A 19940-nucleotide genomic window follows, 5' to 3' on the forward strand; every position below is an offset into this window, starting at 1 on the left:
ACAGAATTTAAAAAAATATTTTTGGCCGATTTTAAGAGGTCGACTTAAATCTCACGTGGAATTGCCCATATGTATTACATATTTCGTTGAACAGAAACAATAATACTACAATTAAAGTATTTTTTAAATACTAATTTCGTCAAACTAAATACAAACTATTTTCATTATGTAATTACTAAATAAAAAATTTATCACATATTGCGTGTAGTATAATGTGTTGTTACTATTATCAGTTTTTCTTTACCATCAATGTCATCCTGATTAATAGAACATTTTTTTCAAGACAACAAAATATATATTTTACCACATTTAAAAATAATGAAAATTATGGTTTAACAGAAACGATAATACTACAATTAAAGTATTTTTTTAAATACTTAATTTCGTCAAACAAAATAAAAATTATTTTCATTAATTACTAAATAAAAAATGTATTACTTATTGCGTGTAGTGTAATGTGTTGTTACTATTATCAGATTTTTTTATCATCAATATCGTCCTGATGAATAGAACTATTTTTTTCAAGACAACAAAACAGATATTTTAACGTATTTCGAAATAGTGACAATTATCGTTGAATAAAAACAATAATACTTCAAATAGAGTATTTTTTAAATACTAAATTCGTCAAAGTAAATAAAATTTTTTTTGATTAATTACTAAATAAAAAATTAATCACATATTGCGTGTAGTGTTGTTACTATTATCATCTATACTTCCTCTTCAATGTCCTCCTGATGAATCTGTCCATCATTAGCCCGTTTCACCTCACGGGTCACAACCAACACACTTAATAGTGGCATAGGAACTGCTTCCCGAGCCTAAATGTCAGATTTTAAATTCAGTTGCATGTATATTCTGGCATCCAGAATTAAATTTTTTTTATTTAATTTTACATTTTCTGACCCAACATTCAACTTAAAAATTAAAATCTTAGAAAAAGTACGCCTAAAGTTTGCAAATTAAGTGAAATTTAAAAAAAATTAGGTTTGAAATATAACCTTTTGAATATCTCATAGCAGGTCCGTTGCATGTGGACATTATAATGTACAATTTAGGGGAATTTAAAAAATTAATTAAATTTCACAAAGATGTCAAAGTTTAAGCTGGGTAAAATATTGAGAAAACAAATAAATTATAATATTACAAATATAATAACATATAATAAATGTTTTGAAATCTTTGTAAATTTTTTTCATTTTTCAAATTCTCATTAATTGTCCATTATAATGTTTACCGGGAATGGAACTAGAATACTTAAGCTTTATTTTGACATAAGTTTTAATTATATATTTTAAATTGATAAAAAATATATACATACACAGGTCTCCTCAGAGGTGGGCAGGTTATTCTAAAATGTAACGCTACAAACTTGGTAGGGAGTTGTACCAAATGACTTCCAGATTCCAAATTTTCAAAGCGATAAATCGTACCTGATCCTTTTTTCGAATTATCTCTTATACAGATAGTCGGAAACTTAAAAAATTTATTATCTTAATGTGGAAGCTTTGATTCAGAAGACTGCTGATTTTTCGTTACTAAAAATTTTGTAGACAAAGATTTTATAGATGATGATTTTGAGAAAAGTGGGGGTAGGGGAGAGTGGTGCAAGACGGGGTACTTAAAGTTTAAATCGCAAAAAAATAAAAATTATCGAATATATATTTTATTATTTTATTTAATAACCATCTTTGGGAATCAGTCTTTAGTAATAAAGGCGTACAAAGGCCATCTGTTTCTTAAAAAATCATAAAATTAATAATATGGAACAAATTGCAAATCTCCCCATCTTGCCCCACTGGCACGGTACTAAAAAAGCAACCTATTTCAGTCGACAAATTTTACAAGTAAAGCTTTATCTTCGTCATCGACACCAGCACAACTGCACAAAGTCCATTGACCGCAGACAGAACAAGCAGCCCAGCCTTCATTTGAGTCTAAATAATAACCATTACAATTTATAGAGACAAGGTGTATTTTCCACTTTACCATCGCTAATTATTGACTTAACCTGACAAGCTGGTACTATACCGTTTGCACCACTGGACAAATGTACCACCGGAAGTGACGTCATGTTTTTGTCGAGAAAAATGTCTGTTGTTAAATCTTCCGAGAGATGGCGCTAGTGGTTTTTTTAGTGGGTATATTCTTGAAGGAATTGTCGAATGTCAAGTGAAATACAAAAATACAATATCGCTTTCTTTAATGTGAAGTGTTAATTAAATTGAAAAATGAATTAATTAGTTAATTAATTATCTGATTAATTAATTAATTAATTGAATTAAATAATTTAGTGTTCAGTTGCAGAGATTGTGGATAACATTTTTGAGGTTGGTTGATGTTTTTATTTTATATTAATAATAAATAATATTAATAATAATAATAATTATAATTATAGAAAGTGAATTTATCATTCGGCAGTTAAATATTAAGAAGAAAACTATCAATAATCCGAATCAAATTTATACAAACAAATTAAATATCTTAAATAAATCTCTATAAGCTCTTAGATTTCATATGTATCGACACATATGCTCAGTGGTCAGAGCAGTCTACTGGCAATAGAAAGGTCGTGGGCTCGTATCCCACCATGCTACCGTTTTTTCTGGATTCTTTGATAATTTTGAAATTATTAATTAATTTCGAAAATATTTTTCAGATTAAGCAGGTTTCTGTATTCAGGCAGTTGTGCTGTCAATACATATGAAATCTAAGAGCTTATAGAGATTTATTTAAGATATTTAATTGGTTTGTATAAATTTGATTCGGATTATTGATAGTTTTCTTCTTAATAATAATTTATTTATTTATTTCATGTATCAACGGGCTTACAAAATATAAAACGCCCTTTCGTACAAAGTACTAATATAAGAAAAAGAAAGAAAAATGTATAATAATAACATAAATAATATAATAAATAATGAAAAATAATAATAATAGTTTAAAGAAATGTCGAAATTTTTTTTAATAACTAATTTATAAAACATTTTATTTTTAAATCGTTTTTATTTATATTTTTTCTTTGGAATAATTTAATAATAAGATTTCTTGATATTTTTAAAAGCTCTTTATTTTTATAGAATTATTTTTTATTTTAAATAAAAAATGAGATTATTTGTTATTTGTTATTTGAGAATTATTTGTTGTACTAGCAATCTAACGCGCGCGTCTAATACTTCGTTTTGTGATTTAGGCATTTTGAAATAAAGATTATGGGTCAGTATTTCTTAAAACGATCACGTAAATAAATTAAAAAAATTTAATTTTCAAAGTTTAATAATTTTGCTTCGTCATGAGAAAGTATTATTATAGTAAAATTTTTCAATCTCTATTTGTTAATGTTTTATGACCCTTACAAAAAGCACTAAAAATCGCTTTGATTGGACTATTTTTAAATCTAATTAGATTAGAAATTACGAAATTATTGGTATTTTAACAACCAAAAATATTAAAGAAAATCTTATTTTTTAAATTCTAAAAAAAAGTTGAAATAAATTTTAAATTCTCATATAAATAACTTGTAGAACTTTAAAAATTGCTTTGATCCAAGTATTTTTAATTTAATTCGATAAGAAATACATTGTTATTTGAAAAAATAAAAATTATAAAAAATATTATTTTCAAATATTTTAATAAAAAGAATTTTATAAAAGCAGAAATGTTTAATGTAATAAAATTTATATTTTATTATTATTTTTATATTATTTAAAGTCTTAATGAAATAAATACAACATATTCTATTATTTTTATATTATTTAAAGTCTTCATGAAATGAATACAACATATTCTATTACTTTTATATTATTTAAAGTCTTCATGAAATGAATACAATATATTCATCTTTTAACTTGGCAGCGGTTTTTTTCTTTTTAGTGTGATCGAAAAAACTTAAGAAATTTTTACACGGAAGATAAATAAAATTTTTTTGAATCATTTTTTAAATTGAAGTATTTAAGTTTTATTTACGTCAATTATTTTAAACATTTGGTACAGAAAATGTAAATTCATTTTAATTTTAACTTTTTCGATTCTGTTTCATTTGAAACCTCATTAACTTTTCTTTTCATTGATAAATTTCCTCCAAGAACAACTGATGGCTTCATTCGTTTTTCATTAGTTTTTGTAATAAGTCTAGCATCGGTCACTTGCAGAAAATATTTTCCATCTAGAAAAAAGTTAAAAAACATTACATTAAATTAAAAATTTCTTTGAAACTGTTAAATTATTTTAATTGAAAAAAGAAATTATAGTATTGAATATTTTTTGACATTTTATTTTAAAAGTTTTGGAAGAAGGTTAGTTTCAATTTAATATTTTTTGGTATCGTTGAATACAAATCTCTAGTCAAAACTAAACAATTTTAAATGGCAACTTCAAAATGCCGAACGCAAAATTATAAATAAATCTAATCTTGAGAAAAAACTACTTTCAATTTAAATTGTAAATTAAGCTAAATATAATGAAACTTTAGTTGGATTTTAAAGTTTTTGTTTACTACATTAAAACCGCTATTTTTAATTTTAAAATTTTAATTAAATACACTAATACGACAAACACTGAATAACTATTTTTAGCCATATTAGTTTACTTAAAAATTTTTTACTAACCACTTTAAATTCAATATTTAAATTTTTTAATTTTTAATCAAATATTTAGATTCAGTATCCTAAATGATTCTGTGTAATTATTTTTAAGCGGTTTAGTTGTATTAAATATTTTTTAGTGGACATTTCTAATTTTTTAATTTATATTAAAAATATGGATTTCGTAATTACAAAAATTTGCAGTTAGCACTTTTACACATTTCAGATTAAGTAAAGTTTTGTTCTTTTTTATAAAATTATTATATGATATTATCACTCGGTTTGTTCTTTTTTGATAGTCTGTAGGGGTCATACTTTTTTGTAATAAAAAAAAATAATAATAAAATAATAATAATAATAATAATAATAATAATAATAATAATAATCATCTTCCATATCAACATCATTATCCTCTAGATTAGAATCAGTAGAACTTTCTTCATTAGTTTCATTGTTTTCTCCATCTTTAGGGTCTAAAAATATTATTGCAACATATCAAATAAAAAAGGCGAACTAATTATTTTTTTCAAAAACAGAAAATATTTAAGTTGTCGAGTATTTAAAGATAAAAATTAATGTAAAAAACACAATTAAAATAAATAAAGCAAAATAACATTACGCATAAACAAAAAAAATTAACTAAGTTTAAAGAAAACAAATATTTCTATTTATTATAAAAATTCTGAATCTTTAATTTCAAAACATTAAAAACTTGCAAGAATAATAAAAATTAGGAATACTTAATAAATAATGTAAATTTTAATTTACACAAACTTTCAAATGCAGGAAATAATTTTTAAAAAAATAAACTTTATTTATAAATTTTGACAAATTACATACTATTTTTAATTAAGGGAAAGACTTACAGATTGCCGCATCTAAGATTTTTTGCTCATAATTAATAAAAAAAAGAAAATTAATTTACATGAACTTACCATCACAAAGGGAACCTACAAAGCTACAAATTTGACCCATAGATAATGTAAATTGGCAAAAAATTAAATTTTTACATAAAATTTTAAAAATAATGTAATATCAGGGTTACAAAATTTAAGCGTGCAGATTACACACCTTGAAAAATTTATAATAATATGGTGGTTATTATTATAATATAATAGCATGGTTGAAAGGGATAATATCAGTCAGGTAGCAGCGAGCGGCTGAAGGCTTGTCACTGTTACCCGACTGGCAGTATCCCTTCCAAGCCTCGCGTTCGTCCCCTTATTTTATGTAGCTCTTCAATTGTGTGTGTATTTTAATTATGCCACTTGTAGAATAAAGAGTAACGCAAGTGGCACAACCTGTAATCCTAACCTGTATAAAAATTTATCCTTTTTTCAATTTTTAAAAACTTATAACTTCTCTAATTCCATTACTACCTACTTTTATGATAAAAAAATCTCATATTTTTAATGCAAATATAAAGAAAGAAAAATAGAATTTGCAAATTTGTCAAAATTAAAAAAAATGTCTATTTTCTAAAAAAGAGGTGGTAAAATTATTTTTATAAAAAAACTGTTTTCTACATTTGAAAGTTAAGAAAAAATCGTTTATAGATATAAAGATGAATAAGAACATAAATTAAAAATTTTAATTTTATACATATTGTTAGTACAATATTCAAAAAATGGTGTTTTAAAAATATGAGAAAAAAATTAAGAATATTTTATGTTTACCAGAAGTGGACAATCTTTTCAACATTTGAATCATTCCAGGCTTCAAAGGCGAATTTTCTCCAGGGATTGTCGATGATTCTGCGAGTGCACAAAAATTTTTTAGAAAAATTATTGATTTTTAGTTATGTATTTATCTTATATTTATTAACTATAAATAAATTAATAATTGTAACATATTAAATAACAGAATAATAATAATTTTAAAATTAGAAAAAAACTGAAAATTTTATTTTTTTTTGTGTTTAAAAATTGAAATAAATAACTTTAATGAATTAAAATCTTTTATTTAAAATTTAAAAAAATCATTCTGAATATGAAATATATAGCTAATAGACATTATCCACATGTTATTCTTATAATAAATTCCCTCACAGCACCGGGATATTCAGGATATCCCAGAGACGTCCTGGGGATATCGATTTGTTTTCGGAAGTTTGGATATCTCTGGGATATCCTAGGGACGTCCATGGATATCCAGAGGATAATCCAGGGATATCCAAACTTCCGAAAACAAATCGATATCCCCAGGACGTCTCTAGGATATCCTGAATATCCCGGTGCTGTGAGGGTTAAGAAAAAATTATAATATTTAGAAAAAACTTAAACATTTACATAATATATTGACTTACTAAATAATAAAGAAATCTATTTTCTAACTTACCTATTTTATCCAAGTTGAATTAAATATTGCCAAATTTCGAATTTTAAATTAATTTTCTCTTAGAGACGAAAAGTAGCACGAACTTCACTGTTTGAGCTCTCAATACGAAATAAGTAACAACCATAACATGGCTATTTACAAAAACCCTAATGGCATCTATATATGTACTACACACACACATATATATAATATATATCTTTTTGTACCTTCTGGTATGTCTTATTTCAAAGAATTTTGTATACTATACATATATATGTTATGTTCATCAAACACGTTATTGAATCACTTTCTGGAAATTATTTTATACAGAAGTTACAAATTATCGATCTAGTTTAGTTTAAAATGTCTAAATATTGTAAGAAGAAAATTTTATACGTGTGAAAATACTAAAACAAATATTTTAATTGCATTTGATATTTAAAAATGTTTTGTTCAAAAATTAAATTTTTAGACTAATTAATGTTAAGAAATCAACACTTTGATATATTTTCTAAATATTTTAAAAATGTTCCACTTAAAGGTTTGAAATATTGCAATACGAAATCCTTTTACTTAATTATTCGTTTAAATCAAAATTTCTTAAAAAAATATAATCATTTTTTCTAAATAAAATAATGAACTTTTACTGAATTATGCGTTTTAATAAAAATTGTTATTAAATTATAATTAAAGATATTTAAATAATTATATTGTTTATATTTAAATAATTAAAGAAATTATAAGATTTTTTTCGAAAGAAAGGAAAAACTTTGATTAAATGGTATGTTTAACTTAAAACTGTTTTAAAAAATGTATCTTAAAAAATGTTAAAACTTTTAGTTCATTAGCACAAAAAATTATGATTTTTTATATGCTTTTTTAAAACAAATTTCGTTTGACTAATCTAAATTATGTAAATTTTTTTCCTTCTTATTTATTATTCATAAAAGTATTAGAAAATTGTTAAAAGATTATGATTAAGAAATAAGAAATATATTTATTTTATGTATCATTTTTATTTCTCAATAACAATATTGTTTATAAACTCATTGTTTTCATTTGGAAAAAAACATTACCTATTCCCATTTCTTAATACTTTTGTAGGAAATTCACAATTTTCATAAGGAAATAATTTGTATCATTTCTATTTTTTAATTAGAATTGCTTTAATAAAATTTAAGTTTTTAAAAAATACAGGAAAACAATTTTTTTTAATGGTAAAATTATTCGAAAACAACAATAACTCCTTTTTTAAATACAATAGGTTATTTTTACACAGGAATTTAAAATTCAAACCTTTTTGAAATTAAACAACATAAATACAAAGTATTATTATTTTATATTAAGAATATTTTTACTGTAACCTCTTAAAAATTATTTTCATTATTTCAATTCAATTATTTTTTTCTAGAATTTTTAACTCAAATTCCTCTCTAAATCATCAGTTTTTCATAATTTTTGAAAAAGTTCTTTAAATATTTTGAAATAAATCTGTTTAAAATAAATTTTTACGAAATTTTGATTATTCGTAAATTTTCCTATTAAATATATAATGGAATATAGAAACTTCAAATTATTTTTAAAAAATTAAACTAAACTTTTTCAAAAAAATTAATTCTTCTGAATTGATAATTAAAAGTGTAGAAAATTCAAATTTTCACACATTTTAATTTGAAACCTTTTCAAAATTATTCAATTATTTAAATACAAAAATAAATAATTTTATTGAACAATTAAATGTTTTTTAAAATTTGTTTAAATCGTGAATTTCAAAAAGGACTCGGATTTTAAGAAAATAATTAGGTGTTTGAGTACAATTTTATTAAATTGTTTTTAAATAAATGAATTCTTGGAAAATTTATTAAAATAAATACTTAATTACGAGATGTTCGCCTTAGGGCGTCCCGGGGCGACCAAAGGTTCTCAAATTCAGTTTATTACAGTTTATTTATATGATAACAAACGATAATAAACTAAGTTTGAAAACCTTTGGTCGCCCCGGGGCGCCCTGGGACCAACATCTTGTAAACACCTATTGAAAATCATTGAAATGGGAATTTTTTTAAATATAATTGAATTTTTCATAAGAATTTTGTTACTTATAAAGATAATTGTGGTTTTTAGGATATTTTTTTAAATTTTAAACATAATTAACCTTTGTAAGTCAAATAAATGGTATTTGCTTTTAATACTAAAATTTTTGGTTCAAATACCATTTAATTGACTCCAATAAATATTATTTGATTCAAGTAAATATTTAATTGAGAATAGACAATTAATCGGTTATTTGAAATAATTAAGGGGGTATTCTGGTCTAGAGGCCTCAATTTTAAGGCGTTTTTCCGAGTGGGATGAAAAAGAAAGTTTAACATTTTTTATATTTACTTTTTTTGCAAGTTGTTTATTAATGTTCAAAGAATTCAAAAAAAATTGGGGAAAAAAATCAAAAATTTTAAAAGTTATGAACTGGTAAAGTGTGAATTGAAAGAAATTCTTGTTGACACGATAACTCAAAATCTACTCAAACGATTTACTTCAAATTTTGCAGAAATGTTCTTTGTATATCTCTTTATGGTCGCAACCTTGGATTTTGAAAAATATTTTTTTTACTATTTTTAAAAAATTAAAAAAAAGATTAATAACAGAATCAAAAAACACTATTTTTTTAAATCGTCGCCATTTTGCTAAAAAAAATTATTTTTTCTTTTCCAAGGTATCGACCATAGCAAAGCCTTTAATAATTAAGAATTTTTTTTAGTTTTTTGTTTTAGAGCATTACAAAATAATTAATTAAAGGGATATTTGTTTCACTATCCTTAATTGTTTTTACGTCAAATTGGGGATTTAAAATTGCAATGCGACACATAGTGACCATAACGTGAACTAAAAAAAATGGTTACTGTGGGTGTACAAGGTTGCAAAAAATGTTAATATTTAAAGTATTCTAATGTTTAAGAAATATTTGTTAAGATAGTTGGTCATTATTTATCTTTTTATTGAAAAACTACTTAAAATTAAAACAGAAAAGTCACAATATAAGTTTATATTTTTTTAAATTTGTACACCCATTTCGTCCATTTTTGGTGTAAAACACTAGCGACACCGAGCCCGCGGTGGTAATTTTCATTGCCAATAGAAACTTTTTTAAATAAAATTCAAGTGTGGGATGTCTACACACATTAAAAAAATTTGAATTTTTGTGAAGGTTTTTTTCCTGTTTTAATAGATATTATATTATTTTTTTAATTTAATATAATTCTTTTTATTTTCTAATTAATAAAAAAACTTTTAATTATAATTTATAATTATAAATATATTTGTAATACAAAATTTTATATGTTTAAAGTTTCGTATAACTGAAATTTCTTTTTGTGAAATTTTATTTACTATAATTTTCATTTAAACGAATTTTTATTATTGAACAGAATATCTTTTAGACTAATTATTAAGATATTTGTCTCGCGACTGGTCACTCTCAAAAGTTTGTATCCGACGACTGTACTTTTGAAACGATTTTGAATACGAGTATCATAAAAACTTTTGTACACGTACAGTCTCACGAGTTTCACACACAGAAGTTCTCAATGTATAATCATAACCTCATTCTTGGAAAACGATAATGGCAATTTTTATCAATCGGAATAACGAAAATAAAACAATGCTAAAATTTAACTTTTTTCCTTCTTTCTCAATCTAAAATAAATAACATAATAATGTAATATTATGACTGAATCATATTATTAAAGTATTTCATGAAAAACAATATTTTTAATGTATAATTTTTGTGGATATTTTAAGTTCTTGAATACAGCATTATCTAGGACATAAATTTTTAAATTTTCTTTAGATTTGACTCTAGAACAACCAACATAAATTTGACCATGACCAAATGCAGAAATAGGTAGAAATATTCCTACTTTATCAAAAGACTGTCCTTGAGATTTATTGATAGTCATTGCATAAGCAAGTCTGATTGGAAATTGTCTTCTTACCATTTTAAAAGGAAATGTATCTTCTGAAGGAGATAAATCAATACGAGGAATAAAAACTATTTCACCTTTCGATTTTCCAGTAATTATTTCTGCAGCAATAACGTATTTCAATAAAGATTTTACAACTAATCGAGTCCCATTACATAATTCTTGAACCAAATTCATATTTCTTAAAAGCATAATTACACACCCTATCTTCAATGATAATTTAAGGGGAGGCATACCATCTGGTGTTAAACTATTTAAAAATTCTACTGGAACAATATTATTTACATTTTTTTCATCATCATCAGCTATATGTGAATCAACACTGTAATAAATTACTTCTTCTCCTTCTAGTTTTGACAAAATACGATCATTCATGTCTAATACTTCTGAATTAGTCAATGAAAGAATACAAGAAGAATAAACATTCACATCATTTGGATTTATCGATGATCCATATATTTCATCAATTAAATTTCCATTCGATATCAAATCTTGTGGAATTTCTAATACATCATTTTCTTTTTCAAACGTACTTTGAGGTTTGCCATCACCAACATTCAATAACCAATTTGAAAACTCTACTTGATTATCATGTAATCTAACGTTAACATTTAAAGATCTAGTTTCAAAGTATTGCCACAATTTACTATTTTTTACACAAACCTCAACAATATGAGTGCGACTACCATGCGGAACAATTGGCAAAGTTTGCCTAAAATCACCTGAAAGCAAAATAACTTTACCTCCAAACGGTTTATTACATTTTGTAATATCTCTTAACATGGATTCCATTGCTTGTAAAGCATATTTTGGGGTCATTGAAATTTCATCCCAAATAATAATTTTTGCACTCTTTAAAAGTTCAGCATGTTTCGACATTCCACTTATATTACATGTTGAATCTTCATTGATTGGTATAGGGAATTTAAACATAGAATGTGACGTTCGTCCTCCTTTTAGAAGATTAGCCGCTATACCAGTCCAAGCAACTGATAAAACTACTATTTCCTCACTTTCGACTGTAGTAATAATAGTATTGTGTAAATAGCTTTTACCACTTCCTCCAGGCCCATCAAGAAAAAAATATCTACTATCATATTCATCATTATGTACGGCCGTCATAACATCATTAAAAACTTGCCGTTGTTCATCATTCAAACTTTCAATAAGATTATTAGCTTCTTCTTTTAGCAATTGTAATGTTAACGCATTATCTTCCTTATCAACAGAACTATAATCTTCAAGAATTTTCAGATCGATGTTTGGTAAACCAAATTGATGTAATGTAAATCCATGAAAATTAAATACTTCATTAATTAAAAGTAATGATTTTTGAAGCGATATTTCCACAGGTAAATTATTATCGAAAACCATGTGTTCTTTAAACTTATTCCATAAATCAACAGCATTTACAGGCAAACCAAACACACATATATATGCGAATAAACGACATAGTTCTTTAGGAAATTTCATACTCACAGCTTCAGTCAAACAATTATCCCACTCGTTATCGTCTACCATCAAATTTCTTGCACGTGCTGCTTCTATATAAGTATTATATGTAATACCTTCATATGTTCTCACATCTTCAAACGATTTAGCACCGCGTACATAAAGTAGTAAAATTCTCAAAAAATATCTTTCAATGTCTTTTGGACTTACAAAATACATTCGACAAATTATAGGTTTTGTAATTCGTTCTCGTTTTTTCCAAGTTTTAGTTGACTCAACAAAAACATACTTATGTGGTATTTCAGAGTACAAATATTTGCGTGCCTCAGGATCTTGTCTATTTAACTGAAACCATGCTGTCAACATTGTATTTTTAAATTTCTCAATTGCAGTTTGTTCCATTCCTTCTTGAAAACATATTGATTGTTGATTAGGCAAATGTACAGCTAGTCTATATGTTGCATGTGATTGCTCGTGCATATTAAATTCATAAAGTCTATGCATTGCTTCTGGTGGACACACATACCGTGTATTTAAATAATTTTGAATTTCATCATAATGGATTACTTGATTATCATCTTTATAACCAACTATTGCATAATCATGTCCCTTATAACAATATTTAAATAAATACTTAATACCACCTGTACTACCACATGCTACTAAGTTAATATGACATGCAAATTTTGTACTTAAATACGGATTATATGATACAATCATCGAATTGTCAGCAGTGCATTTAATTGACCCGTCTCTATTATAAAAAATAATTTTTTTGCCATCATTTCTCCGTCTATACTCCGGATAATTTTTTGATTCATAATTTGTTTTTGGAGAAAATGGTTTAGGATAATTTTTCGTGCATAATTTTGTTTCAGGATTCATACAAGGAGAATATTAGAGATGTGCAAAAAGCTCGAAAAGTCGAGCCGAGCCGAGCCGAAATTTTTTCGGGCCGAGCCGAGCCGAGCCCGAGCCGGCTCGATGTATCGAGTACTCGAAATTTTCGAGTACTCGAGTGACTTCGAGTACTCGAAAAATTCGAGTACTCGGGTAAATTCGAGTACTCGATTAAATTCGAGCACTCGAGTGAATTCGAGTACTCGAATTTTTCGAGTACTCGAATGGATTCGAGCTTTTGACTTACTAAAAAAACTATTAATAAGTAAAAAATTTCGAATTTTTTTGAATTACTGAATCAATATTTCTATTTGCTAAATATAATAAATGCGAAAATTCTATGAATTTTCTCTAGAACTCGAATTTACTCAGAGCTCGAAAAAATTCGAGTACTCGAATTCCCTCGAGTGCTCGAAAAATTCGAGTACTCGAATTAACTCGAGTACTCGAAACTATTCGAGCTTTTTACACAGCTCGGCTCGGCTCGAACTCGGCTCGAGCTCGAACTGATTAGGCTCGGCTCGGCTCGGCCCGAAAAATGAAAAGCTCGAAAAAGCTCGCTCGAGCCTCGAGCCTCGAGCTTTTTGCACAACTCTAGAGAATATACATTTTGCTTTCCACAAGGTCCATGAACTTGAAACTGTTTCACAATTTTATAAAGTTCTGGATTCTTTTTCTCATCAGGAATTTCTGCACATATTATTTTATCTGCAGTTTCTGCATCACGAATAGCAAACTTTTTATCTAAAAAAATTATTGAATGTACATGAGGCAATCCACGCTTTTGAAATTCTATTACATATACATAAGCAATGACTGGACCAAAAATTTGTTTATCTTTTAATTCACACATTAATTCTTTTACTTTCTTTTGGAAAACTCGGGCAACAATATCTGGTCGGTCAGATGCAGTTTCCGAATCCAACAAATTTTCCATAATCTCAGGCCATTTTGGATTACATGTCATTGTAATAAATAAATCTGGTTTTCCAAATTCTTGAACTAATCGCATAGCGTCCATAAAACATTGTTGATAAGCACGTGGTCCTCCAGTAAATGTAGAAGGTAAAATAATCATTTTTCCTGGTCGAATATTTTCTTCTGTTGCTTTATTATTGATATAATCCATTAATCCACAGTACATTTCTGCTTGCAGTTTTTTCTGTTCATAACGAATATATTTTAAACGCTCACCTTCTTCTTTTGACCAACTATCAACAATAAATTGTTGAGTTAATTAACCCATTTGTAAACATGGATTAAATGTTCCTCTATAAGACAAGCGATACATATAAAATTGTAAAGGAGTAATATTACGAACACCATCAGTATGTTTCATATTTACAGTCCATCCTGGATCACCTGACGGAAACATTAAAGGATATGTCATAGGATCAGCATGTGTGCTAAGACTACTAATTGGAATACTTTTAGAACCCCTTGGGTGAATACATATATCACGTTCAATTGGAGGTTCACCATTTTCGCTAACAAATATGACTGCTACTTCATTGCAAGACGGAACATTATATTTGCTTTGAGAAAATTTTCTATCACGTTTAAACCACATTTGAATACTTCTCGGACACTCATTCATTAATTTTGCCCTTGCTTCTTCTTCCAATTCAAATTCTTTCATCATTTTAAATGACTTTGCATAAATATTAATATCTCCTAGTAAAATATCTATTTCAGTCATTAGTAATTGCAAACACTTTTTATTACATTCATTATTCAATCGTTCCATCACCGCTTCGTCAGTATCAAGAATATACAATTGACCATATTTTCGATTATCTCCATCATCAGGATGAAGAGTGTATGTATTATGATACACTTGTCCATGTATACGAAAAACATAAGGACCATATCCTTTTGGAACTTCTAATTTAGCTCCCATGCTAGCAAATGCACACGAACTATTATAAGAACGAATATTTTCTTTATAATTCTTACTTTCAAAATTATTATCAAATAATAAATTTTTCAAATACAAAGGATAAGGATTTAAATCATACAATTTTACTTTTCCTTTATGACAACAACTACTAAATTTTTTATCCGGTGGCCTTTCACACAAAAAATGTAACGCGTCACAAAATATACATTTAACATTCATTAAACCTAAATAATTTTGGGAAACTCTATTTTTATCAAAATCTTCAGACAAGATAATTCCAACTCCTAAAGTTTCCAGCATTTTTCCATTTTTTTTATCAATTTTAATTGTTAAATTCTTTTTTTGGCGCTGCTCTTTTTCTAATTTTGTTTCCAATAACAATTTCTTTTTTTACTTTCTAAATTATTATTTTGTCGTTTTTTTTATCATCGTCCGTTTCCAAAGATAATTCTTTTCTTTTATGATTTAAATTGTTTTGTTTCATTATTTGTTTTTCATCTACATTTTTCGCTTTTCTGTAATTATGTTTTCTCAATCTATCATTCTCTAGTCTTATTTTTTCTGTTCATCTGTTTCTTCAAACCTTGCCTTCCTTTTCCTCTCCTTGTCCTTGTCCTTGTCTGATTCCTTTCTCAGCAATTTTTCAAATTCAGTAATATGATTGTCATTTAACTTTTTTCCTTCAGTATTTAAAATTTTATAATCTTCATCACTTAAATTTTGTGGATCTTTTGTTTCATTTTCTATTTCTAGAGCTACTTTAATTTTTTTACCTTTTAAATTGTTTTGCTTCATTACTTTCTCTTTATCTATATTTCTAGTTTTTTGGTAATTACGTTTTCTCAGTCTATCATTTTCTAGTCTGATTATTTTCTGTTCATCTGTTTCTTTGAGCCTTTCCTCCCTTTTCCTCTCCTTATCTTTTATTGCTCGATGTCTCTTTTTCTCATCGTTTTCATTTTTATTAAGCTTCTCCTCTGAATATTCTGTAGATATACCTCTATTCACATTATTATTACTAATACTGATACTAGTTTCACAAATGGAAGACAAGTTTGGTATTTCTATGAGTTTTGTAGCTCCATCCGTTAAAAGACATTTCCAATCATACTCAACAAAAAAAGGTCTAATAACATTTGTCAATTCCACGGAAGGAAATGAAATTAAACGATTATTTTCAAACATAAAAATTAGATGTCGTCTTATTTCACTATGAATATAATTAACAGTATTTGGCAATTCATTGTAATATAAAGATGTTGCAAACGCTATTGCATATATGCCACAGTCAATTCCATTCGGCTGTAGATTAACAGTTGAAAAAACTACCGGTGGTTTGAAAGGATATAATCTAAGTAAATATTTTTTTTGATCTTCATTTAAGTATCCCTTATTAAGACTGTTATAAATATATAGCCTTAATCCATCATAATAAGTACAAATCCATTGACCAGATTTGCAAGCACCACTAAAAAGTATTTGAATGTGCTTCTGATTTTTATCAATCGGAATAATGAATTCAGGCGTAATTAAATATAAAGTACTTTGCATGTTAAATGCTAAATTTGATTCTCTTCTTAACAACTTTTCAAATTTAGTAATATGATTGTCATTTAACATTTCTCCTTCAGTATGTAGAACTGTATGATCTTTATCACTTAAATAAACCTTTTCTTCTTTGTTAGACATGATTTTTTAATAAAATGAACAAATAATAGAATATTTTTCAAAAACTTATTTTTAGAAAACAGGTTTAAACTTAAAACTTCTAAATCATAAATAAAGAAATGAAAATAATGAATGAATATAAATAAATTTTTATAATTTATGTTATATTTTATTTTTTATATAAACATTTTTTTAGATTTAAATTTAAATTTATTTTATTTAATATATATTTTAATAATAAATAGTCATCTAACTTCTTATAAATCTCATATTTATCTCATAAATCACAAATTCGCATAAATAACATAAGTCACATAAATCTCATTTTTGTCCTATATAAATCAAATAATTTTCATAATTACTGTAAAAAGAATGGTACTAATTTAGTACAAATTTTGGTACTGAATCTTAATTTTGTTCTATTTTAATACCAAAAATCAGCTCTAATTTAGAACCATTTATTTACAGTGAAGTCACATAAGCACATATAACTCGTGAATCTCAAATGAATCATAAACACATATAATTCATAAAGCTGATATAAATCATAAGCACATAATCTCATATAAATCATAGGCACATAAGTACAAATAAATATATTAAAAATTGCAATATCTTACCTATTATAATTCCAAAACTTTTTAATCAAAACTTACCCAAAACAAAATTAACAAAAATAAATAAATGTATTTACTCAATAACAAAATTATTGAATTCAATTTTTTTTAAAGTAGAGTTATTTTCAAAAACATATACCTCGTTCTCAATCGCCCTCTTTTTCACTCATTAATCTATCTGTGAGTGAGAAAAGAAAAATAATTAGCCAATAAGGAAATAAGACGCCCATTTCGTATTTTGGCTTGAAAGTCAAATTCCCCTCTTTTCCTGCCTCCATCAAATTCTGTTCCTCTCTTTCTACCTGACCCGAAAAATGGAGAAAACATGATACCCCCTTCTAAACCCAAAAAGTGGGCATTACTTTCTTAACTATTCGTCTCTCTTTCGCTCCTACTCTAAACTAAAAGGAGAGACAATACCTCCCTCCCTCTCTTTCTCTCTATCAACCCTTCTCTCTCACTGTGGACAGAATGTACACGATCTGGACAGACTGAATAAATGAATTCGAAGATTATTATAGTTAATTACTTAATTGTACTTACCTAATTATAAAATAATTGCATTTATTTTTAATTTAAAAAGTACATAACTTTTTTTAAAAACAAATAAAATATAATTTATTAACAATTGTAAGATTTAATAAAATTATATTTTCTAATTTGAATTTTATTTAATTAATTTTTTAAATTGTCTAACGTAAAACAGTTTTTCTGAATTGACGTTCAGACTTTTAAAAATTATAAGACTTCTTACAAAGTGTCAAGAATTACGAAAGTTTATAAAAATGATTACAATTTTTATTTTATAATTAATAATATTTATTTAAAAACAGTAATATTTATTTAAAAACAGTAATATTTAAGAAAAAAATATTTTTTTTGTTAACGTAATAAATAAAAAACAGGCTTCGAACTCATCTACTAAAATATACAATTTACTCCTTTTCTGTCAAATTGCTGACACAAAAAGCTACTTTTTTCACAAATTACATTATTTGAAATTCTCTAATAATTGAAAAAATTATTCTTAATCAATTTTTTGTTATTCGATTAAAACGAGATTTTTTTAATCCTCAAATTTTAATTTTTCGATAGCTACTTCTCACTACTATTTTCAGTCTTAAAGCTAGTTTTTGCTACTTTTTTAAAAGCAATTGTCGAGTGCGAAGCCTGAAAAAGTAATAATTTATTAATTATTTGACAATGGTATTGAATTATAATATCCTACAAATATTTCATTATTTTAAACTCTTAAAATATGTTACTTCTTTTTTCTTTCAGATTCTGATCAAAGTGAAGCCGACGATTACAATCTAACATAAATATGTGGTGACGATAAAAAGAAGTTATAAATATTGAGGTATCAAAGACTGTAACAATTTTAAAAATTCGTGTATGTTAAAATTGAATCTCAAAATCGAACAAAAAAAAATTGTAACATTATTCGTCAATTAAATTTATTTTAAAAAAAAACCTTATTTACTCCTTTATTATTTCGAAAGTAATATCTATCCTATCTCACAAAAACCATAAACAAAAAAAACGATCACCAATAAAAAATTATTTTTTAATTAAATTGTATTATCCAATTGTTAGAAAATTAGAAAATTTATTTACAACACTTTTCATTGATCTACTTAGATAAAAATTTCATTTTATCTAATAGACAATAATTGAGAATAAAGTTACGTTGTTTATTTAATTATAATTTTTATAACTTAATTTATAATTTTTCTTCATTAATTATATGCCAGAATTGTATTTTTCAATTGTTTAAAAATTACTAAATCTCTTTACCACAGTTTTCATTGTTTGAGGAGGAAGCCAAGAAATCCAAAGATTTTCTGAAAAAATTTTGACATTCAATGTACTTAGCCAAAAAAATATGAAAATTCCAAATTTTTAAAGAAAGGAAATTTTTTTCTCCATCATTAAAGGTTTTTCCAGTTTCGTATCAAGTGTGAAAAGATTTTTCAAAAGGTTAGAAGAGGGAGCAAAGAAATCCGAAGATTTTCTGCAAAAATTTTGACTTTCAATAAACTTAGCCCAAAAAAATATGAAAATTTCAAATTTTTAAAGACAGGAAAATTTTTTGACGATCAACTAAAGATTTTCCAGCTTCGTCTTATGTACAAAAAGATTTTTTGAAAGGTTAGATGAGGGAGCAAAGAAATCCGAAAATTTTCTTAAAAAATTTTGAAAATTTATAAACGTAGCCAAAAAAAAGAAAATTCCAAATCTTTAAAAACAGGAAATTTTTATGACCATCAACTAAACTTTTTTCCAGCTTCGTCTCATGTACAAAAAGATTTTTAAAAAGGTTTGAGAAGGGTGCAAGGAAATCCGAAAATTTTCCGAAAATATTTTGACATTCAATGAACTTATCCAGAAAAAAGGAACAAAATTCTAAATTTTTCAAGACAGGAAATTTTTTTCTCGAGCAACTAAAGTTTTTCAAGTTTCGTATCAAGTATTAAAAGATTTCTCAAAAGGTTTAAGGAGGGAGCAAAGAAATCCTGCAATT

At 25.7% G+C, this 19940-nt stretch overlaps 1 protein-coding gene across 1 annotated transcript; it reads right to left on the minus strand.

Moving 5' to 3' along the window:
* Nucleotides 1–710: 710 nt before the first annotated feature.
* On the minus strand, nt 711–16820 carry LOC122510603. The gene is made up of 6 exons (XM_043625375.1): nt 15968–16820; nt 15715–15880; nt 14553–15150; nt 13839–14393; nt 11165–12940; nt 711–821 (listed from the first exon to the last, which is right to left on the minus strand). The coding sequence occupies exons 1-6, from the start codon at nt 16818–16820 to the stop codon at nt 711–713; spliced, it is 4059 nt and encodes a 1352-aa protein (XP_043481310.1).
* Nucleotides 16821–19940: the final 3120 nt, after the last annotated feature.

This window comes from Leptopilina heterotoma, unplaced genomic scaffold (assembly GCF_015476425.1).
Source record: "Leptopilina heterotoma isolate Lh14 unplaced genomic scaffold, ASM1547642v1 Lhet_708, whole genome shotgun sequence".
In the NCBI taxonomy this organism is placed as follows: Eukaryota; Metazoa; Arthropoda; class Insecta; order Hymenoptera; family Figitidae; genus Leptopilina; species Leptopilina heterotoma.